The 24,956-nt window shown below is 47.6% G+C and overlaps 2 protein-coding genes across 2 annotated transcripts in view; one reads left to right on the top strand and one right to left on the bottom strand.

Annotated features, from left to right (window-relative positions):
* The window catches only part of DOCK1 (dedicator of cytokinesis 1), a gene marked incomplete at its 5' end in the record, with an annotated part of 461,308 nt that overhangs the window by 263,503 nt on the left and 172,849 nt on the right, over positions 1–24,956 (bottom strand). The gene's annotated exons all lie outside the window — the stretch shown is intronic.
* Positions 4,224–24,956, top strand: part of INSYN2A (inhibitory synaptic factor 2A) — a 39,261-nt gene continuing 18,528 nt past the window's right edge. Inside the window, exon 1 of the mRNA XM_049645891.1 lies at positions 4,224–5,397. Within this exon, the coding sequence (XP_049501848.1) occupies positions 4,229–5,397 (1,169 nt within the window). The 5' untranslated portion in view covers positions 4,224–4,228. The remainder of the gene's footprint in view (positions 5,398–24,956) is intronic.

The raw sequence follows: 24,956 nt of genomic DNA, 5'->3' as shown, positions 1-24,956 counted from the left end.
CCTCCACACCCCCAGCTCTCCCCGAGCCAGACGGGCTCAAGCGTGCCTCGCCACCTTCACCTCAAGACGACACAGTCCGATGACTTCCCAAACACAATTTTCTTATGAAAAATAAACTTCATGAACTCCTGCTGCTTTGGGACCGAGAGATTAACTCCAAGACCCAGAGCCCATGCTCCTCAGAGGTGACATAGCCAAGGCGAGCCATCGCTGAAAATGCCACTGTGGCCTCAGGAGGACCGCAACACTCCGGGTGGCCCTCACGGGCCCGAGTGTGTGCTCGGGGCCAGGTTTATTCCTGGGAACTACCTGCAGGTTCTCCGCATAACCCGCGCCCACATGCCTTGCGACAAACAGGCCAAGGAAGTCGCTGAGAGGAGGTCCAGCCGTTGGCTGCTTTCTGAAGTTCATTGCAGGGCACTCACTTTAGAGGCTCCAGGTTTGCCTGGGCAGGACAGCAGGTCAATGCCCGGGATTTAGAGGGATGCAGGGTGGGGCCCTTGAGCTGTGGGACCCTCGGCAAATTAGGAAAGAAAAAAAAATCTGGAGCCTCAATTTCTCTATCTGCAGCTTGAGGATAGTAAGAGTGCCTCCCCTGGGAGGCCGTCCTGAGGGTCAAGGAGAAAATCCAAGTGAAGTGCAGAGAATGTTAGCATCTGTTTAGAAGCAGGAGGACATGTGGACTGCACGCTGACCTCGCGCCGTGCTGGGTGCACACTCGTGCGCTGAATGAACGAAGGGATGATGAATGAATACAATGTGCCAGAAGCCTCGATTTATGGAATGTCTTCTCTGGAACACCTGATGTCCTTTCACGACAAAACCGTTTCCTTAACCATCACTACCAGCCTGAGCACCGCCCCCCCCCCACCAATAAACAGTAAGTGAACCCCCCAGAAAGGTGTAACCATTTAATATGAAAGTAATTCTCAGCGTCCAGGAAAATTCCATCCTAAAGCTTTAGAGTAAATGCCACCCAGCCATCAAAAGGTGTGCAGATCTCCATCTGAGGTCCAAATAAGTCAACAACAAGAATTCCTTGATGTCTTTTCTTATCGGTGAGATTAAGACAATTCCATTTCTAGTTAAAAACGAATTCATCAACAAACGACCCTGAGCAAAAGCATCTGAAGTATCACCATCACTTTTACTAATAAGAAAATGATTTTTATATACTCAGCAACTCCCTGTAAAACAGAGAGGAGCTTGGAGTTGTTTATTATTATTATTTTGCCACTGGCAATTAATTTTTCTGATTTGTTTTATTAGTTTGATGGTTGGGTCCAAGATTCAGAATATCTTTCCAAACCAGTGGACGGATGTAAGAAAATTATTTCGGTGCAGTTCCTGGCAAATCGCGATGATGAATAGCATGGTAGGACAAACTTATTCAGACACACATTTTTCAGTAGTGGCAGGGAAAAGGCTGAAACATTACTAGTAAATTGCTTTTTGTAAAAATGCTCTCCCTTTCAAATTTTCCCTGGGAGGAAGGTCTTCTGCAGAATGATGGGACAATACAGTCTGACACAGCTGGACAACAAAGGCAGCTCAAGAATGACTACGAGATAAGACTGAGGGTTAAGATTTAATTTTCTCATTAGACCCCCATGTCCCCCATACCTTCCCCACACCAAGTCCTTTTGTGTGCATCATTCTAACCTGTTGGGATAAGTGTCTGTAAAAGATATACATTATCTCTCCTTAGCAGGCCTTCTCTATCCCACCCGCCATCCAGAATCTCGTCTTCCCAACACAGAGCCAGGGTATGATGCGGCTCCAGTCTGTTCCCTTCCTGTAATGCTCTCTCCAAAACCGCCCAGTGTTTCAAGTGTCAAATTACAAAGGCCTCCAGATATCCTCAGTGCCCAGTAAAGCCTAACAGCCAAAGAAGGCTTATTCTCTGTCTTCTCCAGACTACCTAGGAGAGCGACTGTTTGGGGGTAATTCTGTTGTCAGAGGAAACACAGATGTGGCAGTGGCATGAGGGTGTGGCTCCCTCCTGGCTAGGCATAGAGCTGGGTCATTTCCAGATTAGCCCTTCGAAACAGGCACCTTCCAGAACACCCTTCCCCCACCCCGGGAGCCGGGACATTGCCATCTGTTCTCGGCCATTCACCTTGCTGGAAGGAAGGCCCTTCCCTTGCGGGGACACACTCCAGCCATCGAAGGGGGACAGTCTAATGTGGTGGTTCTTACCTGGGGGCGGCTGTGTCCCCCTCTCCCCAGGTCACTGGCGCACGGGGAAGGTGCTCCTGTCTAATGGGCAGCAGCTGGGATGCTATTGAACATTTCTACGTGTGCAGAAGAGCACCCCCACCAAACAGTCATCCGGCCCCAAATGCCAGGCGTCCCAAGGCTGAGAAACCCTGGTCCGACCTAAAGCAACTTTGGCAGAGCTCACTTCTGCTGCCCTCCAACGTGACTGCCGGTTCATCCTCATGGCATAAGTGATGACATAATTAAGTTCTCTCTAAGCCTTCTGTTCAGTAACTCTGGCGGAGACCTGCAAAGTGCCAGGGCCAGTTAGCAGAGTCCCCAGGCTGCAAGGAGCGGCAGTTCTAGAACACGCTCAAATGGGGGCTCTGGGCTTCTCCCCACTTTTTGCCTTCACCGGACCATCATGCCCAGTGTCGTGCACTCCTACCCCGATAAGAATTAAGGATGTGGGGAGGTGCCTCTCTGTTGGACACCTGAGGTTATGGGAAACAGCATGAACTCAGACATCAGGGAGATCAGGATCCTGCTCCTGCCTGTATGTCCGTCCTACTTGCTGTGTGACATTAACAAGTGACATAACCTCTCTGAACCCCACTTTCCTCCTTGAAATGGACCACACGGCACTAAAGGTGTTAGGTATAGTCTACACGCATCAGCGGAGCCCCGGCGGCCCATACACTCACCCAGCTCCTGTAACATTTCCAGAAAAGTGCTCCTGGAGGTTTCAGTATCGGGTTCATGGGCTCCCCCACCCCGGACAGCCCGAAGGGCCTGTTGGCGCGTGCACTGGGCAGTGCAGCCTGGGCCCCCTTCTTGTTCATCCGGCTCACGTCCGTGACCTTGCCTCTCTGGACGTGCTGCTCTAAGGCCAGGGCCCTGTATACCCCGGTCCCGCCCATCTGACTGTTTTCTTCCAGAGCGCTAACTCACAAACAACATAACTATTTTCTTCCTTTAAGTTCGGCCCTCAAGAAGATTCTTCCACGTGCAATGAGCAGCTGTGAATCTGCCTGATACAGTGAAGGCACTTACCCCACTGGTATTCCCCAGAGGGATCATCGGCCACCTGCACCTTTTTAGATGCATTTAATAATTCAGCCCAAGATGAATTTGCATGATTAACATAAAGCCTTGTGATTTTATTTTCTTTCGGGATTCAAATACTGAAACAACCACCATTGTTTTCATTTTCAGAGGTTGGGATCAAAACACAAAACTTGATTCTAGAATGAATAATTTCTTTTTTTTTTTTTTTTTATGTTTTTTTCAAATACCACTCTCCATAGAATCAAAGAACAGAGCTGCTAACACGGTCTTTATCGATGCAGGGGAACCCATGTTCTTTCTAGGGTTAGCGTTAACCCATTAGAAGCAAGCCACACCGCAAAGATTAACCGTTTCTGGTGTTCCCATAGCAGTGTGCCCGTTGTCCCATGGCGCCCGTGTTGGCAAAGACAGACAAAGAGGTTTATTTCCCTCCTTCATCGTAGGGCGCTCCACATGGATCTCTCTGATCAGGACCTAGACTCCCCAATAAGAAAACACCAATTCTCCCGGATTCCAGTAATAGATTAATCGCGTCATCCTCAAAAAACTAGTAAAAGCCCAAACCGAATAAGATGCATTTGGAAAGCCATCTGCCTATGAAGTGGAGGCGTGTATGCAAAACGATAATTTGAAGGCAGAAGAGGCAGCATCGTTGGGTTTCTTGATGAATATAGTAAAACAGGTTTGTCTAATGGGGAAACATGCATTACTATCAAAAGAAACGAGTGTATCCCACATGGAAAAGCAGGCAGGCTTTAATATCGGAGAAGCATCTCAAGCTGTGCCTGCCAGCGATTCTCCGCCTGTCTGATTTTCCTTAACAGAAAGGCCAACCTCACCTGTTTAAAAGTAATTAGGAAGCAGGCGGTAGCGAGGTGAGCTAGGAGCTGTGTGTGCCTGTGCTCGCGTGTGTGTTTCCGTCCCACTGACGCCTGTGTTGATGTTTCTGAACGCAGGAATCATGGTCAGTAAGGAAACCGGCAAATGCGTACTCACGACGTCAGAGAGCGAAGTCGAACCTGCCGCCTGCCTGGCCCTGGAGATGAGATACGCCCTGGATCCCAACCGGCAGATTAAAAAGCGGAATAAAGCCCTGCAGGTGCGCTTTAAGGATATCTGCGAGGCACAGAATGAGCAGAGGGACTCACGGCTCGCGGCGGGACAGCCCGGCGAGAAGCGGGAGGCGAAGCCCGTGTCCTACAGAGCAGCCTACCGCAAATACATGACCGTGCCCGCGCGGAGGGCCATCCCCAATGTCACCAAGAGCACAGGCGTGCAGACCTCGCCGGACCTGAAAAAGTGTTACCAGACCTTCCCCCTGGACCGCAAAAAGGGGAATCTCAAAAGCATCCCGGCTGCGGATGCCTTTAAAAGTCAAAACAACGGGTTTGTGGCGGAGAAGCAGGAGGAAGGGGCGGGGGAGGAGGCCCGGCCCTGGGGTGCCGGCCGGGTGCACAAGACGGCGGCCTCGGTTTCCCATTCCGATGAACACGTGAATGAGCTGGACCAGCCTGCCGGGCTCAACTGCGCAGAGCCAGCCGAAAACCCTGATGCGCCCGGCTGCCGAGAGGAGCCTCTCCAAAACTCCGCTCGGCCTTCCTCCCGGGAGCCCGACCACCAGCTGCACGGCAGAGCGAAGCACGGCAGGGCGACCCCGGACACGGAGGAAGCCGCTCCGCCGGCCCACGGGACGGTGTTCAAAACGGAGGTGGCCGCCGTTTATGCACCTGCCCCCGGCGCGAAGGCCCTCGAGGCCGCCTTGTCAAACTCTGCCACCGCGAGCGAGTGGCCCCTGTGCCCGGCGGCCGACCAGGAGCGGGGGAGAGCCTCGCGTCTCAACGGGCTCCAGGGACCCGCGGCGGCCCGCTCGCCCCCGATGCAGTGCCTGTCCCCCGAATGCAGCGGGCGGCCCACACAGACCCAGGCCCCGCCGGGCGAGGACGGCCAGCCTTGCGCCGCGGCGGCCGCTGCGGGTGGAGAATCCCGACAAATCGTGCCTCACACAGAAGTCATCGACCTGAAAGCACAGCTCCAGGTGATGGAGGACCTGATCAGCTCAAGCCAGGAAACCATCAAAGTGCTCTTGGGGGTCATTCAGGAGCTGGAGAAAGGAGAGGCCCACCGGGAAGGGTATGTATGCCCACGTTTCCCCCGAAGCCATGCGGGCTCATCCCCCCGCGCCCAGCCCACCCAGGGTCCCTCGGTAGCCTCCAAGGCCCAGATCCTTAGTGAGACTGACATTTCCGCATTTCTGCGGAAAGGCGATAGCCTGAGGCTGGCGTGAGCTCAGAGGGGCCCCGAGGTTATTGTACGATGCCAGACATCACTGCGTACTCGCCGTGAAGATTTATTTGACGGTTGGCGTCCAGGTGCTTGGCCTGGAATTCAAACCATGTGCCGATAGTTTGAATGAATGAATTGTTGGGTCTTTCCGTTGTGTGCTCTGCGATGAAAGGTTGATGACACTGAGGACGTCTCACAGGGTAGGCCAGCCCAAATTCTCTAAATCAGAAGCTCCTCGCCTCATAGGAATCGGGTTATGGTAGAGAACAGAACTGAGGTGGCGTTCTGCAAAGCAAATGCTGACTTGGTTATATTAAATCACTGGAAGAACATTGATATTTAGGGCTAGGGTTTCCCACAATAGGGGAGATGTCTCTCTGTCCTTGTGAGGAGCTCCTAGAGGCAATGCCCACCCTCGGGCAAGCCCTGTCTGTGTGTCACGAGGAGACGTGCCTTTCCCCGAGTGGTCTTGTGCGTACAGTTGCACCCTAGGGGGAACCAGACCCAGTTAGCAGCCCGAGCTGTCAGGCATTGACATCAGATTGCTGAACTTTGTTCCCCATCTTTTGAAACTGTGCAGCAGCAAACTTAAATGACCTAACGATAGGATGCTAGTCTTGAGCCCTTAGCTAGGAAGGCTCGTATGGGTCTGGCAGCGGGCTGTGCTGAAACAAAAGTTCCATGCTTCTCGAAACGGTGCCCACGGCTTACCAGCCTTTGTCTTCACTGCCGGGCTTTCTCTTTCCCGTTTCCCCCTGACACCGTCTGGATTCCCTCCGGGCAATGGTCTGGAGGTGGGATCGGAGTACCCCCACCCCGGGTCGAGTGAGCTAGTAGCCAGTGTGAAGGTAAGCCAAGAAATGTACCGTCAGGGCACAAACCACGCGGTGCCCGGTTTCCTCAAGAGGATTGCTGTGGTTTAGTTATAGCGTTTGCGGACCACAGACAATGCAGAGGACACAGTCTGTGCGTCCCAGGGCAGCAGGTGAGGCTTAAGCCCTGGGCCCGGAGCCTGACTTCTCCCGCTTAGCACAGGTGGCTCATCCAGTAGGGAGCAGATTCTCAATAACCCCACCCCCTCATACAAAGTACCGTTTGCAGTCGATGGTATTAAGTTGCTAGGCAGTCATAAAATAATCTAACAGGAGATTAGCAGGAGCCTAAGGTTGCAGAATGTTTTCAAAGGGCCTTTTTCAGTCTTGGGTTTACATCTCCATTTTCATCCCATTTCAGTCATTTAGGCTTGACTCCGTGCCCAGCCAAAAAAGCAGCACATTAAGGTGGTTCTGCAAGGGGTCTGTCGATCGGTAGACCACATTCCCACCGAAGAATTAAAAGCCCAAACGGGCCCCGATCACTGCCTTTGAGGCAGCTTGGAGTGACTGAAACCGGACAGCAAAACAGGAAGAATCCAACATCACTAGTTGGGGGAGGGAGAAGAGTCACCAAATGGTGTAAAGCCAAATGCATATGCTAATGTGTACGCTCGCGAGGGTATGTGCCGAACGAAAAACTGCTGAGGCTGAACAGCCACGAACACCCCACGAAAGGAGAACCACGTTATACATGTAGGCTCCACACACTATCAGAACAAGTGTGGACACTGGTTGTAAATGGGATCCTCTGAGTTCCCGTCAGTGCTGTCGGTCTACAGAGCCGTGCACTTAAGAAGGCACCTCGAGGTGGGAATTAGGACTCTGAGGACCTGGGGCATGGACTGCCTTGTTTCTCTCTGTGCCTTGTTTCTTCACCTGGGAGTTGGGAATCATCACACGTCCTGCAGATGGAGGGGACAGGATGATACGGGGCGACCTTCTAATGCGGTTCGCCCAGTGCCGGGCGCATCTGAATGGGACTGATTGGTCTTGCTGGGCAGAGGTGTTGGAGAACACTTGGCAGTCCCACATCTGAGTCCAGTGTGATGAATGTACCCTCCACACTCTCCGCACACAGGCTGCCATCAATATTCTTCCTACAAGCCCTGAGCTGCTCTGTCCAATACAGTACCCAGCAGCCACATGTGGCTATTGAAATTCAAACTCAAGTTAATTACAATTGTAAATTCAGTTCTTCAGTTGCATTGGCAACACGGCAGGTGCTCAAGAGCCACGTGCACGGACTGGCTCCTGCACAGGACACGGGGCACTGCCATCGTCCCCAAAAGTCCGTCAGTCTGTCACCCCAGTATCCCCCACACGAGGCACAGTGCTGGGCTCCTAACCGTGTGAGCGCTGGGCCCCGCAGATCAAGGGAAAGGGTGACCTGACTTTAAAATCAATGCCCAGTCTGGCCGCTGCCTGTGCAGCACAAGCTCACTGCAGGAAGGCAGTTCTGTATCCTGGTGAATTCCCACATCTCTTCCAGATCCTTCATTTCCAAACCTGTGTCTCTGAGTCCTCTGGACTCAGGTAACAATGAATCAAGTGCTTTCAAACTCCAAGGCCACCCTGAGAGTGGCCCTCTTCCCCATGCCCATGGTCATTAATTTGGCCCAGACTCAAATTTCCATCACTCTTTTGTATGCCAGAATCTGAGACATTGGCAGCCTCACAGGTGGACAGAGCAGGGTTCTTGTCCACCCCTCTCCCGGGGATCTGGGTCCAGCGCAGAGTGGGAGGATGTAAGACAGGTCTGCTGGCACCTCTTTAACAGCTGGTTCCGGGGGTGGGGGTGGGGAATAGTAGCATTTGTTGATTTCCACGGCGTCAATATTGCTACTGTGGCCAGTTGGGACCAGCTGACAAAATCCTGACAATTTCACATTCTGCTCCTCTGAGCACCAGACCAGTCCTCTGAAGGGCATGCGCCAGGATCATCACTTTAAAGGAGTAATTCACAGGACTTACTTTATGTCCTCAACCTAAGCCAGGGAAGAGGAGTTACCATTGCACCTCATGGTAAAAAATGAAAACTCAGTCTACTTTACGTAGATTATTATATACTCACTGCATAATAACCTGACAGAGAGTTCCGTGGCCAAGTTAAAATATCAGTAGAGTTTTCCTTGGGAAATAGTCTAGCGTTTATAAAGTCATCGATAGTGGAGAAGACCCAGAAGCTGGGTAAAATCAATTTCTCTGTCCACCTTCCACCCCCAAATGAAGCACGGGCAGCCTGCTTTGTAAAGAATTTCCCTGCATCAGGAGAAAGCTGGGTGAGGACAGGCAGCTTATGTGCACCTCAGAGCCCACGACTTTGAATCCCAGTGGCAAGTTCTGCCTCTAAACCTGCCCCTCACAGTGAGGCCACGGGCTTGCCCTGGTGTACGATGTTAGGACAGAGCCAGGGAAGAGCCAGGACTCTTGAAACGTGGCCAGTGGCCAACTTCCATCTCTCGAAGTACCCTGAATGTGTGACCTTTTAGTAGGACTTCTTTTCACTAGTGAGCGGTTCACACAAGCTCGTTGAAGCCGTTCCTCTGGGCATGGGGATGCCTGTGTCTCCAACTCAACTGCATTCAGTAGCTTCCAAATTATTTTCCATGAGACTCATTAATCTCATCTGCTTACGGAGATTTCCAAAAGGTCTCGCAGAGCGTTCTCAGCTTAGGGAAGTTACTTAATCTCAGGCAGCTTCCATTTACATCTTCTACCACAGGCTTCTAGAAGCATAAGGACGGTGTCTGCAAAGCTAGGAGCAGACACCAACGCACGGCGGGCACTGAGGAGCGGACACGCCCTAATATGAGCATTTCAGAGGACGCGTTCCATAAGCGGGTAGCTGTGAAAAAAGTATTCAGAATCACGCCTTTTAGTCCCTGTCAAATTGCTGGGGCAGTTCACTGAAATCGCTCGCTTTATGCAGTTACGGGCGGGATTTGGTCACTCTGCTTGGATGAATGCCAAGAATTATTCTGCTTATTTCAGAGCTCTCAGTATTATTCTGGTCTCTTCCCAGGGAGTTCAGGGTCACACAGACTGCCTCAGTAAGCCGTTAATGTAGTCGTTGAAGGCTGAACCAGGCAAACGGGGCACTGAGTCTAAAATTCTGAACTACTTCTAACAGTCGTGATTACCCACAGCAGCTGTGGGCTGCTGGGCAGGGGCCCCTGGGACCCACGGGCTGTGGGTCCCAAGTGCTCACAGTGTGCGCTCCCCAGCCACTGTGGTGGGCACTCCACAGGGAGACGGTTATTTACTTCCAAGTCTGTACCCCACACGTTTAGTGTCTTCATGGGTTCAATGGCCAGTGACAGTCTAATGATACTCTGCTATTCAGAGAAGACCCGAAAACGACATGAGGGGCTGTATTTGTGCTGTCAAGCATGAGGGCAGGATCTGTGTTTCCCCGAAGTTAAGTAGGTTCTTTCGCTGGTCACAAGTGTCCCAACATCACCTGGGTGTCACCTGCAGGCCTGGGTGTTGGGGGGGGGGGTGGCTGGAGAATGGGGTCACAGCAGAATCCAGGCCACGCTGGGCCCTCAGATGTGATGGATGGACAGAGACGAAATCTTGAAGCCCCCTGAAGCATCTGTACTGAGTCAGAGCGAATGTGGGACCCTCCCTGAAAATGAGAAAATCCTAAATAACAAACCAGCCCAAGGGGTCCGGCAGTTTGCAGGAAGGGCCGTGAACCCAGTGACTGCTCCCGGGGTCCTGTCCGTCCTGTTCAACCTCACCGAGAAAGAGTACTTCTCTGTGACGTGAGGTGCCGGGGGCACGCGCGCATACACACACACACACACACACACACACACACACGGGGGGAGAGCAAAGAAAAGTAAGCCAAGGGAATCCCCCTGAGATCAGGGGCCCTTTGAGGGCAAGTGCTCACAGCAGCTTTGAAGACAAAGGAAGTAGAAATAAAGACCTGAGGGCGGGAACAAGTTAATGCAAACCCAGCGTGGAATCCTGTGTGGTTTGCTCAGCTCTGTTTTCTTTTAATCACTAAAGCAAGGCGGCTGGCCACACACCGGGTGAGAGTATGTGCAGATACTCATGTCTAGGGGAGAGAAAAAAAAAAATCAGGCTTTCGGGATCTATGTTTATTTGAAGACCTCAGAGTCACCTTTCGACGTGGCACGTTTTTCCTACAAAGGGCCAGATAGTAAATATTTTCGACTTTGATGATTCAGCTTTGCCACTGTATCATGAAAACAGTCACAGACAAGAGGTGTCCACACGAGCGTGGCTGTGTCCCCGTGAAACGATACACAAAAACACGCAGTAGCCAGATTGGGGCCATTAGCAGAGTTTGCCGACTTGTGCCACGTGGTCTTGTAAATGTAGGGACCACATTTACTCAACTGGAAGCCAGGTCAGTAGATGGGTACGGGACAGTCCCAGGTGTGTGACTGCCAGACAGGTGTAGCGTTCACTCGCATGTTCGGAAGGCCTATACATACGGGAGTCTCCCACGTGTTGAGTCCTGTGCCAGGCAAGGAGGGCATACAAGTCGAATGAAGCGTTCCCAGCTCACTGGCGGCCAGTTTGTTCAAGCCTACGCCTGTTTGTCGGCCCATACGACCTTCAGAATTCTGCTTGTGAGCCCCGCGTGTGTGTCTGTTATCCACACATATGTCATTTGTGTGTATAACACATACACGACAGCATTTCTTTAAGACCTGGGAAAGGTCTCACTCCCCTCCTCGTAGCAGGAATAAGAGGTCATTACAGCACACAGTTGTGCCCCGTGACTTGCTTCCACCTAGAGACTGATGCTAGATGGACAGAAGTGATACAGTCGTTTTATCTTATGTCCCTATATTGACAGATCACTCAGAACCAGGCACCCTTCAGAAGGACTTGTCAGGGGATGAGAAATCTCTCTGAATTTGCTTTCATTATCCATGCCCAAACAGAATAAATACTGCACCACAGTTACAGTGGGAGCATAAGGGGGCAGTTTAAGTCACAGAGCAGAAAGAACCAACGTGGAAATCTGTGCGCCACTGCGGCAGGCAGGGCATGAACGCGGGACTCGCCAAGGTCTCGGTGTGAGATTCTGTGAACTTCCCAGAGCCCCACTCCAAGAGGCGAGGGAAGAGCTGGGCCTTCCACCGGGTTGGAACGGCCACATTTGGAAGAGAGCAGGTGGGTGGCATCATGGTTCCACAAACGATGCTTGTGGGTCCCCTCTGGAATGAATGCCGTGGGCCACCTTCCCAGAGGTCTGGCACGATGCATCACAGAGAAGCGGGGAGCTGTGAGCACCAAGGAGAAAGCAGCGCCCAGCGCAGAGATCAGGAGCAGAAAGGTCCTTATTCCCTGCCAGACGCCCCCCGTCCCTCTGCACTCCCTGCTTGAACGGGATGAAAATGTCAGCACTTCACTTTCTAATGCTCTCGATAAGTCCGTTTCGGTGCCTCTGCACACGTGTCCTATCCCAAACATTGCAGCCAGCCGACTGAGGTCTGCCTCCTGCTCCCTTCGTTTTTCCATTTTCCGGGAAGGAGAGCGGGGTGGGACGACCAGGGCCCTGCAGGCAGCCAGTTCTGAGTCGGCAACTTTGCTCTGCCCCTCTCTCCCCTGGCTGTGCTTAGGCACGGCTGTTAACCTCTCCGAACCTCAGCCTCTCACTCTCTAAAAGAGGGCTAAGACTACCTGCTTGGGGGCTGCTTTTGCAGATTAAACGAAATACGGAGGACAAGGCTCTCAATCCAGGCTCGGTTAGCAGTCAGTAAAAGTTCCGTCCCCTCCTTGCTTTGTTACTACTGAGAAGCACCCTTCCAAGTACCAACATGCGGGGAGGTTAGGTAAGCAAGGCACCTTCAGAGAGCTTCTCCTGCTTTATTATACAGGCTGGTTTATTTCTGAAGGTGAGGAGGGGTGGAGGGTTACCAGGGGCGACCACAGCTCTGTACTCATTGTCGGAGAAGTGCACAGACCAAGCGGAATTGGGGTCACGGACAGGCGGGGTTTGGAGTCGGGAAACACGGGCTGGTCCTAGCTCATCCTGGCCTGGCCTCTCTCAGATACATGTTCCCCTGTAAGGGAAGGACAGTCAAGATGAGACAGGGGCCCTCACGGCTCCTTTCTGCTCTAAGAACAAATCCTCCTGGGAGGCCAAAGAACAACCTAATTTCAGCCACTGCCCGAAAATACATATAAAAGTTTACAGAGGGAGAGAATCAGGCAACACAACCCTCTCTGCAGACGTCCTTCAATAAATGCGTCCAGGGAGCCCAAAGTCGTAATTTGTCCCTGACGCTTCATTCCTTCTTCACCTGCTACAGATGCTGGAATTGGCTTCTGTCCTTTTCAGCTGCAATCCTTTGAACAGATTTCAGGAAAAAAACCTTTGTTTTCTTTTTCTGTTGCATCTAATGGCTTTTATAAATGTGTGATCAAATATTCAAGTTGAAAGCCTCAAGTATACGTTCTGTTTTACGATTCTGCAATCGAAGGCACACATCATGTTCTAACCAGCAGTCCCTTCGCCTAATGCACGGGGCCATGGTGAGTCTTTTCTACGGCTTATATAACTTTGTAAACACTTTTTTTAAGTTCTTGAAAAATAACAAGGCTTTCCAGCCTTAATACGAGAAATGAAGCAAATAGATTTGTAAGAATATAAAACACATTCCAGATTCTTGCTTTGGGCTTCATGTAGGTATCACACATACTTGAAAATGTAATTTAAATAATCTTCCTGTGCAGAATGCCAAAATAGATTTCAAATACCTCCCCGGCCTTTCAAGTTGGTAGGTGAATAAACGCCTCACCACCGAGCTACCCGGCAACCCAGACACCCCATTTGCAGATAAAATGAGCAATTCAAGGCATGACATGAACGTTTATGGAATCTATGGATTCGTGTCCCAGAATTCAGGTGGTGGTTTTTTTTTTTCCAAGAGATGAAATACAAGTTCTAGTTTTCAAATACTTTTTAAAATCCCATATAATTTCTGCTGAGCTCTGCAAAAATGGCTCGAGCTCTGTTGCCCACTGGGTCTGTATGACAATTCGGTGAAGTGAGTGTCTCTGGGCCGAGCCACTCTAAAGCCCAGCTGTTCTGAGCACCTCCAACAATGAGAGCGTTCTGCATTGTTTCATTTAATCCTCAAAATAACACTGAAGGTAGAAATTATCTGCACCAGAAAACTAAAGCTTGGCTATGCTAGGAAACATCCCCAAGGTCAGAAGGCTGGTGAGAATTGGCAAAGGCAGACTTCCCATCTAGACCTGCCTGGCCCGGGCACCCACTCTCTCACCCTCTAAAAATAGGCAACCTCACATATCCGCCCAGAGTTAAGAAGCAGGCATTTTTGGTGCGACTATAAATCTGCATTCTTCCTTCTACTTCGAAGGCACGAAGAGGCTCTTGTGCCCAGAGCTGGTGAGGTCTATGCAAACCTAGGTTCTGGAGACAGTATGCTTCTAATGCAGCTTTTAAAGGGATCCCAGTACTGAAGTATGTTTTTAAGGATTCAAGCTCAGTTAAGAGGAATGTCCTCTGTGAAGTAATTTCAAAAGAACCAAAGCCATTGATCTTGGGGGACCTGAATGCCAAGCACAAAATCTATCCTTAAGCAACCTTCCCGGGGAAAACACTTCAAGACCTTCAAGTACCATGTCTCACGTTAGTGACGCACTAAAAGTGACCGCCACGTGCCCCGCTGGCTCCTCTACGTTCCTCAAATGTGAAGGACTTCCTCAAAAGTTCATGTGAACAAGTTGAGGAAAGCATGCAGTGCAACCAAAGTAAGCACGCATGTATTTTGAAGGCCGGATTTGAAAGGACGTTTCTGAGAATAGAGTTCCTAGATACCGAAACATAGAGTAAATGTTTCCTATCAGTATCTCATTGGTTACAGCACCAGACTATCTCCCCAGATAAAAGTCTCATAATGGGACATCAAGAATGTTATAAATGATGGCACCAGAATTTCAAGATTTTAATCTTCAACTGCAAGAGCTCTGAAGCCGTTGTTTAAAAAGTCAGTCCAAGGTCAGACTTTTGAAACAATGGCCAAACGCTTCACAAAGCCTAAGTTCTGATTTCAATTGAGCCAAACTCCTCTAAAAAAATAAAATAAAACAAAGCAAAATAAAATAAAATAAAATACATCAAAAGAAATTGTCACTCAAAACTAAAGGCCTCTGTGGATATTTACCAGCAGAACCAAGAGCAAATGCACATTGTCTTCAGATTAAAACCCCTGTAAGTCAGACTTCGGGTACCCACGGTACTTGTGCCAGAGAAAAATGGCAAAGCCAGAGCCAGCTTTGCTTTTAATACAACATACCCAGACCCCTATCCTCATTCTAGTGGGGTAGCCAGTGCCACCACAATTCGTGTTCATTAATTTTCGATAAATTATAGCTTAAGCTTTATCTTTCTTCCAGGAAAACAAGTTAATCAGCTCGGCCTCAGCTCAGCCCTAAAAAGTTGTTTTCCTTATGAATAAGCTACTCCCGGTGCCCTTTGGGGCAAGTGACTTTTTTCTCACCGCGGCTCTCATTTTGCAACTTAGGGACGTACGAAAGAAGACACAAGCTTTGCCCTGGTGGTAACATCACCAGCCAGTCCACACACAAAATGATAATTACTATCTTCTCCAATTCCTGCCTATTATGATTTTATATTAGGGAAAAGTGATTTTAAAACTCTCAAGAGGGAAGTTCTGCTCTAATAATAGTGTTTATCTCGGTGTCTGTCTCTGTCCGAATCTGACAGTAATAATAACGTACGTGCAATAATAATAATATATTCTGATTGCTTATCGTGCCCGGCTCTGTGTCAAGGGAAGCAAGCAGGGAGTTGAGGCAGAGCCGTAGGGAGACACAAAGACAACAGTAAGCACTGCTGCAGGTGAGGCAGAGGGCAAGGGACAGCAGCTGGCTCCCACGGACCCCCACGTGCTTGACGTGTTGCACGAGCAGCCATGCTCTTCCGCTGACCACCATTTTGCTTTGCTTTATAACAAAAACAAGCATGACGAGCTTCCCTAAGAGCCAGAGCCCCCTGGGAATTATGGAGTCACCACATTTGGGGAGCTGCCAGGCCGATAAAATTTAATGTGTCAACACCCTATAAAGAAAACAACGGCATTCATTATTAAGAAGGTGTTTGTTTCTCACTGAAACTTGTTCTCCAGGGTTGCTTCTGGGATAAAGGAATGACATTTCCCAGGGACGAGGAGGGGGCTGGGTGAGGTACGGACTGGGCCACATATTTTAATACCGGGGTGTGGGAAGCAGAAGATGACTGACCTTTTCCACTTGCCGGAGAAATTTAAGATGGGATAACGTTAATACTTGGAGACAGATGTTCTCACCTGATCCAGCTGGGAACATCGCAAAGCAGACCGTCCTATTTTCCATTCCAGAAGCACAAGTGTCTGATGTCAGTTAACCCAGCCGGGTACTCACACAGATGCTTCATTCATTCATTCATTCACTCCTTCATTCACGCCTTCATTCACTCGTTTTCTCATTCATTATTCAAAAAATATCTCTTGAGCATCCACTACACTTCACACACCGATGTGAGCCATGAATGTCCATCAGGGAACAAACAGACAAAAATCCCTGCCCTCATGGTGCTGACATTATCATGGGGGGTACAGACTGAAAGCAAACTAAGAACTAAAACGTGTGGCATGTTCAACAGCAGTGAGTATTGTGAAAATGCCAAAAGCAGAGAAGAGAGATCTCATGCCCATTTTGAGGAGTCATGAAAGAAACAGATATTTATGATGTATACCTCACCCTCCTCCATGGAGAGCGCTGGGCCAGGATTGGGAACTTGAACCTGTGGCCCCCAAGATGCTCTCAGTCACCGGGGACAGAGACACCTGATCACATCATCAAAATCCACTGAAAAATGGTCTGCAGCCTCACAGGGTGCTGGGAATCTGCCAGAAGACATGCTGTCTGTGAGGGAACAGAGCATCTGGGCCAGAACAAGGATGTACGTTTCAGTGAGCACAGAAACTGTCTCCAGAAATGGTGGGATTTCTCAAAGTTCTACAACTCTACTTGGTCACCATACAAGCAGCTCCTTCACAGTGGAAACACGTGTCCTTGAGACTTGAAGTGTCTTGAGGGCAAGGACTATGTTTTATTCACCCAGGCAACTGCTCCTCAGAAAAAAGCCATGCACCAAGCTGGCGCTCAGACAGCAGCTGATGAACTGTGCACATCACATGCAACCGTGCTGAAAGCCAGTCGGTTGTTCTGGCTAATCTAGAGCCAAGTCTTTTAAGGTCTAATAACTAGAACATGAAGAGGAGATCACCAGGACTATCGATGTGTCTAATAAGGTGACTCGGGGCTTGCATGTGGGGCTAGTTCTTTAAGGGTCAACATCTCAATTCCTGGCTCTGGGAGAACAGATTAATAGCAACTTTGAGAACTCTACCCTCCAGTAGAAAAAAATTAAGGTGAAGACAAACGGGAGGGAGAAAGAAAGAACTACTTCAATCTATGAATGCACTGTAAACCATCATTTCTAATTAATTGGTTTGCTCTCAGCACACTTTGCAACAAGCCAAAATTAGAGGTGGTGTTAGGGTTCCCAGGCTAGCCCTCAAACTTTGTTTCAGCTGTACTGAGGCTCAACTAAAGAGGGCTACAAAGTCTAACCATCGTGTTGGTAATAGGATATTCCTTCTCCGTTCTAACATGAAAGCCCAAAAATAGATCTCCCTTAGGGGAGTCAGCCAGGACAACTCTATTTTTTATACAGGGTTTGTTTGGAACATGCACATTCACATTCAGGAGGATCACATGAGACTATACGGAAAAGAAGTTTGATGTACTTCAATGTCAATAAGAGCTATTTTCTCCAAAACAGAAGTCCTAGATGAACAGAGGAAACCAGTAGTTAATGGGATCGGCCTTATTGCCTGACCTAATATCTACAGGCAAAAGGGCAGGAAAGGAAAGAAACCAGGGTTATATAATAAGCAATGACTGCTGGTTAGAATTCTGAAAACACAAATAATTCAGTAATTATACCAAAGCAATTCTAATGTAGTCTGCCCTATACCATATTCAAGATACTGAACAGAAAACTGAGTTTTTTTATTTACACGTCAGGTACGAGCCGCTATACTTCACTGGACCTGAGATCAAGCCAACCCTCATAGATCTACGGAGTCAAAGTGACCTTCCCAATTAATTTCCTGATGTGTTCTTCCATTCCTCATTCCATGTAGCCACAAACGTTTATTGCCACCTCTCCTGCGACTGACATGCAGGCTGTTGGCTGGGCAAACAAAGAAAAGTACGAGGCTCACCGAGACAATACTGAATGGTAGCTGTTGTGGCAGAGGAAAGGTAAGGGGGCTGCCCGAAGGCACCCGAGGCACAGTTGTAGGCTGCTCCTGCAGAATCTAAGAAGGCTTCAGACCAGCCAGCCCTTTTGGACACCCAGGGGGACACAGGGGTCCCGCTAAGATTTGGAGTCACTTATTTCGCATTCTTTAAAACACAACCTCACTTTCTAAAAGACACAAAATGCTTAGCCGGATGGGGATCCCAGGCCACTAGTGAGCACAGGACTGCCACTGGCTAGCAGCTAGTTCCCATCAGTTTCTGGGGAAAAGGGAACCGGTCATAACATCGCCAGGGAAAGCTGGTTCTGCCTCCTATTGATCAATGAATGACCTTGGGGGTTTGTGAGGGCAATCGACTTTGCATTGTTTAGCAAACTTTAAGTGGATGCCCCCCCCCCAAATCCTGGCATTTAATAGCTTCAGTGCATAAAGCAGAGTTGAGTTTACATGGATATATATGGGAAGTTAAATTCACTTTCACTGCTGAACAGCTAATATAAGAAGTGGCTGCACTTCCGGAGCATAATCTGGCAAATTCCTAGTGAGAACTCAGCCTTGGGAACAAGCCAAAAACACTGCCAGAGGTGGTCTTAAAACACAGTGCGGGGTCACTGAAAACAGCTGCCTTTGACTACTTTTTGAAACTTAATTTCTCCCAACAATGGTTGTGGTTTCCATTTATGCCTCTAATTAATGTGACTCTTAAGTGAAAAAGCCCTTTAAGATGCTGACATAAGTGATGGCTGCGTTATCAAGAAGGGAGGGCTGGAGCACAAACCTGGGCTGGAATGAGGCAGAGAAAACACTTTTTGGCACCTAGTGAGAAAGCCAAAAGAACACGAGGGATCAAAATAAGCATAAATTAAACAAGTACATAAAATTATCATTGAGAGTAGAGATCATGTCATTTTCTTTTTACAGCAACCACCATCTCTAGCTAAGGGCCTAAAACACAGCTCTGAGTTCATTCAAAGTGACCATCCCATTACCCTACATAACGTATGTGTTTTGAAGACCACAAAGAAAGGATCGTGCCCTGGGTCTAGCGTCACCTAAGACACCATCTGCCTGCATGCTAGAAATTCCGAACCTGCTGAAAACCACCATGCCATTTAAAAGACCAGCAATTTAGCAACGGGATCACGGGCACCGTGTGGGACAGGCCCACAGCACACTTCATGCTGACACACTTGTGACATTAGATGAGAGGAGAACGCTTTTCTGAAGTCAAAAAACACCCACAGTCACCCGGGAGTGAAAGAAGAACATTTTCAATTGGGACATGAAGATCTTATGGAGGAAATCATGTCGGGGGACGTGGCCATAGGAGCAGCATGGCTAAAGCCAATCCAATAATCCAGTGCTAGTAATTACTACTGAATACCACAGGATTAATTTCTACTTGCCAACCATTTATGACGTTGTCGGACTTTGTTTCTGGTAACAGGCACAGTGAGAGACATTTCTTTTTTCCTTTCCTGACCTTTTAACCAATTAATTTGGGGGGTGGGGAGGGTCAGAGTTGTTAGTCCTGCCTCTCGGGCGTCATCTTCAAGGTCTTTCAGATACTAAGAGCGGCTCGGATGTGTGGCCAGGAAGAAAGCTTTCGGTGACCTTTCTATGACATTTCTCGGCACCCTTTCCTACCACCTAGGGCCTTGCTATCTTAGATCTCCCTGTGATGCATTCTCGAGAAAGCACATGCTGTCTGTCACTGCCACTCCTGCTCTTGGGCCCCTGCCTCCCAGGACATAGCTCAGGCTGATGCTGGTAGCCATCCTTCGTCCTTCATCATCCCCATGGCTTTGTTATAAAAACTTCCACACCAGTTCCGCCACATACCGTACCTTCTTTGTTGCTGTTCTTGTCCACTCTACTTTCCATTATGTCTTTTGTGACTGATCCGCAAGAGGAATAAGCAGAGACTTGCAAACCCCAAATTCATCACCAATTTTCTCCTTTTTATGTAAGCATACAAAAGTATATTTTTATACCCAGGATTTTTAACTTTTAATGTTTATTTTTGAGAGAGAGAGGGAGGGAGAATGAGGAGGGAACGGGCAAACAGAGACAGAGACACAGAATCCGAAGCAGGCTCCAGGCTCCGAGCTGTCAGCGCAGAGCCCGATGTGGGGCTCGAACCCACGGACACGTGACATCACGACCTGAGCTGAAGTCGGACACTTAGCTGACTAAGCCACCCAGGTGCCCCATACACAAGAATTTTTGAAAACGACAACTAAATATTGGAGCAGATTACTGCAGAAGAAGCCTAAGGTAGCTGGAGAAACTGGTGAATTGCCCACAGAATTAAACGTGAGAATTCTAGGCCACTCCAGAAAGGAGGCCCCAATGTTGTGTCTGAATGAGGTGTCCCGACTAGAGTTCCACACTGTCTTCTATAAACAACAGTCATTTCACTTCCTTTAAAGTAGAGCAAGGTCTTATAAAGACATCCACAAAGCAGAAGTGGAAATGGCTCTCCACCTGGTCTCCGCCAAAACCACCTTGTAAAACGCGCTTGTCCACATCCCTCTGCTCTAGCAAATCTTGAGCAACTCCTCCTCCGTGTGTTTTCACGATGTCCATGCTCTTCCCATCCTTAATCATCTCATGACTCATGTCTAGTCTCATTTAGCTTTCAGTGAAGCCCTCCTTGACCGCAGAAGTGTCAAAAGGGTATCAAGTGAGGAGAGGTCCCAGGGTCTGGAATTTGTTCCTCAGTTAGAACTGTGAGCTGGAGGGATGGGGGTGGGGCGGGGGGGTGGGGGCTGGCAAGAGAATCAAGGGAACAGAAGAGAAAAAATACCAAAGACAGCAGCTTGGCACTTGGCACTGTCCTTGGTGCTGAATGATATGTTTGTTTTTCCAAGTTACATATATCGTTAAGACCAGAAAAGGACTGACAAATGGCAACTAGCTACAATAGTACAACTGTATATGCTACAAAGATCAATGCATGAAAAATCCATGTGTATAATGGGCATGTTTATCATTAGTGTCCAAAGGGGTTCCGCTGGGGAAAAAGTGGGGACCAGAGCTTTGCACAATGTATACTTTTCATTTGCTTTTTGCACTTAGTTGGAATTGTTTCATTAGATTTGTCTATTACTGAACTTCAATAGGAGAACCAAGAGAGTGATTGTATTATTTGTTCAAATTAATATTAACCAAATAGCATACCGGCATTGTGACAGGCATAGGATTATAAACCTGTATGAGGTATAATTCCTCAAAACAAAAGGAAAGAGAGCTTCACAAAGACAGCAGTTAACTTGCAAGACAGAAAATTTGTAATTTTTCATCAAGACATTCTTTCTCTGAATCTTTTATATCAATAACCTAATCTTTCTCTTCTCTAAACTTATAATCACACAAGATCTCTAGCCCTACTGACAATGGAGAAGTATCCGGTCCAGTAGTTCAAAATTTTTGGACTGCCCCTCTTCATGGCAATGGCTATCTAAAAAGATAATCATTTCAAGTATTGGTTTTATGACTTGTTTCCAAGTGAGAAGGAAAAATTAGGGAAATTCCATAAGAGCACTTTGTGTTCTCTGTCCTATAGAAAGAATTTATCTGTTTCATCTATATTTGGAGAACACATTCATTCAGATGCTGTAACACAATTATTAATGTGACCATAAAATTATCAGTGAAGCCAAACCCCACAGCTTGAAAGCTCCAAGGACAATTAGATGGATTATCAAAGCAATAAGCACAATGGATTACATAGTTTAAGCCTTCCACTGAAAACACCTGCATGCTTAATAAAATTTTAGCAGGTATACCTTGATTGACATTAGCTGCCGGAGGCAGCCTATGACTTAAACCACATGACACGAGGGCGACACATTAAATTTTATCCGCAAATTAATTTCTCATTGATCTCTGTTTCTATAAACTGCCTGTAGGGACTCCAAACACTTGAATCCTTTAAACAAAAGAAAGGTTAAAAAAAAATCTTAGAAACATACTGAGGGGTCTCTCTAAGAAAAGTTCATGGCAATGAGAGCCTGATAATACTTCTCAGACATAATGGAATATGACTGACCATCTTTCTTTTAAATTAGCTAAAAACCAGTGACCACAAATATGTCTTCATGTAAAGTAGACATGATGACTCGTTTGCTTCTTATCAATAGACATCAGCCAAACCATACTATGTCTCATGATTGAGTGACATGGGTTGTGTTGTAATAAAGGAAGCAAGAGAAAGGAAACTGAATTAAAGTGATATTGGAGGCATGGGTGAGAGTTAGTCAAGAGGAAGTGTTTTCCAAGTCACTCTTTCAACCAGCTAGAAGAAAAACTCTAGAGTGGCTTTCCATTACATTTAAAATAATGTCCAAAGAGCTTCCAATTTTACGTGGTCTGATCTCATCTCCCCGTACTCCTATATGCAACATCTGTTCTAGCCACACTAGCCCTTTTTTCTGTCGTGCAAACATGCCAACATCATTCCCATTGCAGGATGTTACCTGGGAGAGTCCTCCTGTTTGTACCACTCAGCCCTGGACCTTCAGATGACTAACATCTTTTTTTTTTTTTTAATCACTAAGGTCCCATTTCAGAATCCATCCCCTCAGTGTGCTAGCTAAAGTCACCTCTTCACAACCCTTCCTTAATACAGAGCGTTATCAAAACTCACCCAACTCATCCATCCATCCATCCATCCATCCATCCATCCGTGTGTTTGTTTTTTGTCTGCCTCTGCCACTCTACTGGAAGCTTCGTAAGGACAAGGATTCTGTCTTATTCAAAAATGTCTCTTCAGTAGTCAAATAATGTCTAACACCTAATGGGCACTTAGTAACTATTTGCTTACTCACTGTAACAGGGTTAAAAAAAAATGTGTGTACTTTTTAGAGGTGGTAAGAATAGTGTTTTCAGAAAAGTACTTTAAAAAAGCAATTTCTAACTGAAGAACACTAAGGTCCTGAAGAGAGGCCTTTTGTGCATTTTTGGTACCCACTGCCCTTGTCCTGTCATTGCTGGATTCACTGACTATCCCAACCTGCCAATTACACGTAGGGCAGAATACCAGTCCCAAGGTAGAAGGAATGCGTCACAGAGAATCAGAAGACTGGGGTCCAAGAATGATGAGATCCTGGACCTGAAATGTTACTGTATTCTCCTCTGTAAAATGAGGATAGCATAATTAATTTGAAGACTCAAGGCTCCAACGTGAGATACTTGGGAATTCTATGATATTGGCAAGTAAGGGATGTTGGTATTGATGACGCTTGATAGAGATTTGTCCTGGGGTCTAACACAGGCAGGTTCTACAAGGTTGGAATTCATATTTTCCTCAGAACCAAGAAAGAGTGCCCACACATAAGGGGTAAGAAATGTCCCTGATTTTGCCTGCTTTCTTTTAAAAATGTAAACTTTGGACTATGACTAGCATCTATAAACAGCTGCCTTGGTTGGTGGTTAGCACATGCTAGTGCAACCCAAAAGCAGAACAGGATGTCATTTGCAACCCAAGCTAACAGTGCCACACCCACCATGTCATTGCTAGGACATGGGCTCAAGTGTTGTGCACAATACTGTACAAAATGACCTTGGTCAGAAATGAGCTTAGGGGCAAGCTCTAGTAGAATATGCCGAATAGAGAAAGTCATTTTACATATACGTAAGGCATGGAAGAATGCAGAAGGTCAGTGTCATGACACAGGGAACCCTGGAATGGATTTGACAAATCTGGCACCAGGTGGGAAGGTTCATGAGGAATGTCCTCTTGGGGTTTATCATCAAGGGGACAATTCTAAGGAAGAAAGTGGCCATGTCTCGTGAAGACAATAGGGAGGGTGTGATGTACACGCTCTCGATTGTTCCTCTCTACTAAGCCAAAAGTGGGAATCCAGAGAAGCCCTGTACAGAAAGTGATGGTGGACCAAGTCAACGCACATGCAGCCACACAAGGATTCCAATTCTCGCCCAAATACAGTGGGGTCACAGGCAATGATCAGCAACACGTTAGGGCCAAATATGGTCACTTGATTAAGAAGAAAAATACACAGAATTCAAAGGTCAAGTCCTGAGTTTACCAAAGCTCAATGAGACAACATGACATTGAGTGGAAAATCTTTTTGTCAAATGTTTATGTAACACAAAATATAATGAGGAAAACAAAAGTTATTTTCGATTCAAAATCCATGATGCATACAAGAGAAGTTTACATAGGGAAGGTGATAAAAATATTGACTGCTGATGTTGACAGCAAACCTCCTGTGCACACTGTTACTATGTTGAGTGATTCTCTAAATGTAAATTTACCCCCTAAGTGTACATAAGCCAATTCAGGTGGAAGCTCTTCTTCTGCCACAAATTTAACAGACTGTGGTTATCGCATTTGCCCCTGGGTACAAAGTAATATTTGGAAAAACTACACCTGGCTGTTAAAAATATCAGTGAAGAAAGGTCAACTGAAGTTGTTAGAGGAAGCAGCATCAAAGCACCCCCTATGCTAGTTTCTTGGGGCGACTGAGCCAAGAAATAGTGAAGGCCTGGTCAAGAAAATCCTGCTTATCAAACCTTGTGGTTTATTCAACCTTCCACAGTATGCTCCAAAAAATACTCTCAGGTTCTTGTTTTTTTGGTTTTTGTTTTTGTTTTTTTAAGGAGGAAAAGAGTTAGCAAATGCCCCATCCTCTACCCCCCCACCCAAAACAAAACACAAAAAACCCCACCAAACGAGTGCCGCCTCACAGGACTTATAGACCTCACAGCCAGAGAAGGTCAGTGGGAAGGCACGGCAGCAGCATAGCATACTTGACCACAAGGCCGAGCAAACTGTTTTCTCTACAGAGCCAGAGAATAAATACTCTGGAATCTGGAGATCAACAAGTAAAACAGAAGATATTCTGTAGATAATTATATAAAAACTTTCACTAGTTTTTACTGTCAAAATCTTTATGGACACTGTAATTTAAATTTCATTAATTTACAGTTTCCAAATATTCTTCTTCTTCCTTCCCCCCCCCCCCCCCCCCCAACCATTTAAAACGTAAAATCCATTCTTAGCTTGCTGGACAAAAATCAGACCAAAGATGGGATTCAACCCGACAACTGTAGTTTGCAGACCTGTACTCCAGCAGACCGAGAGGTCGCGGGGCAAAATTAAGCCACGGAGTCAGAGTATCTGGCATCGGTTTTCCCTCAAAGTTCATTTAAAACA

The sequence above is a fragment of the Panthera uncia genome, chromosome D2, assembly GCF_023721935.1.
Source record: "Panthera uncia isolate 11264 chromosome D2, Puncia_PCG_1.0, whole genome shotgun sequence".
In the NCBI taxonomy this organism is placed as follows: domain Eukaryota; kingdom Metazoa; phylum Chordata; class Mammalia; order Carnivora; family Felidae; genus Panthera; species Panthera uncia.
Note: the sequence above shows the minus strand (reverse complement) of the source record. Positions and strands in the feature narration are given on the sequence as shown.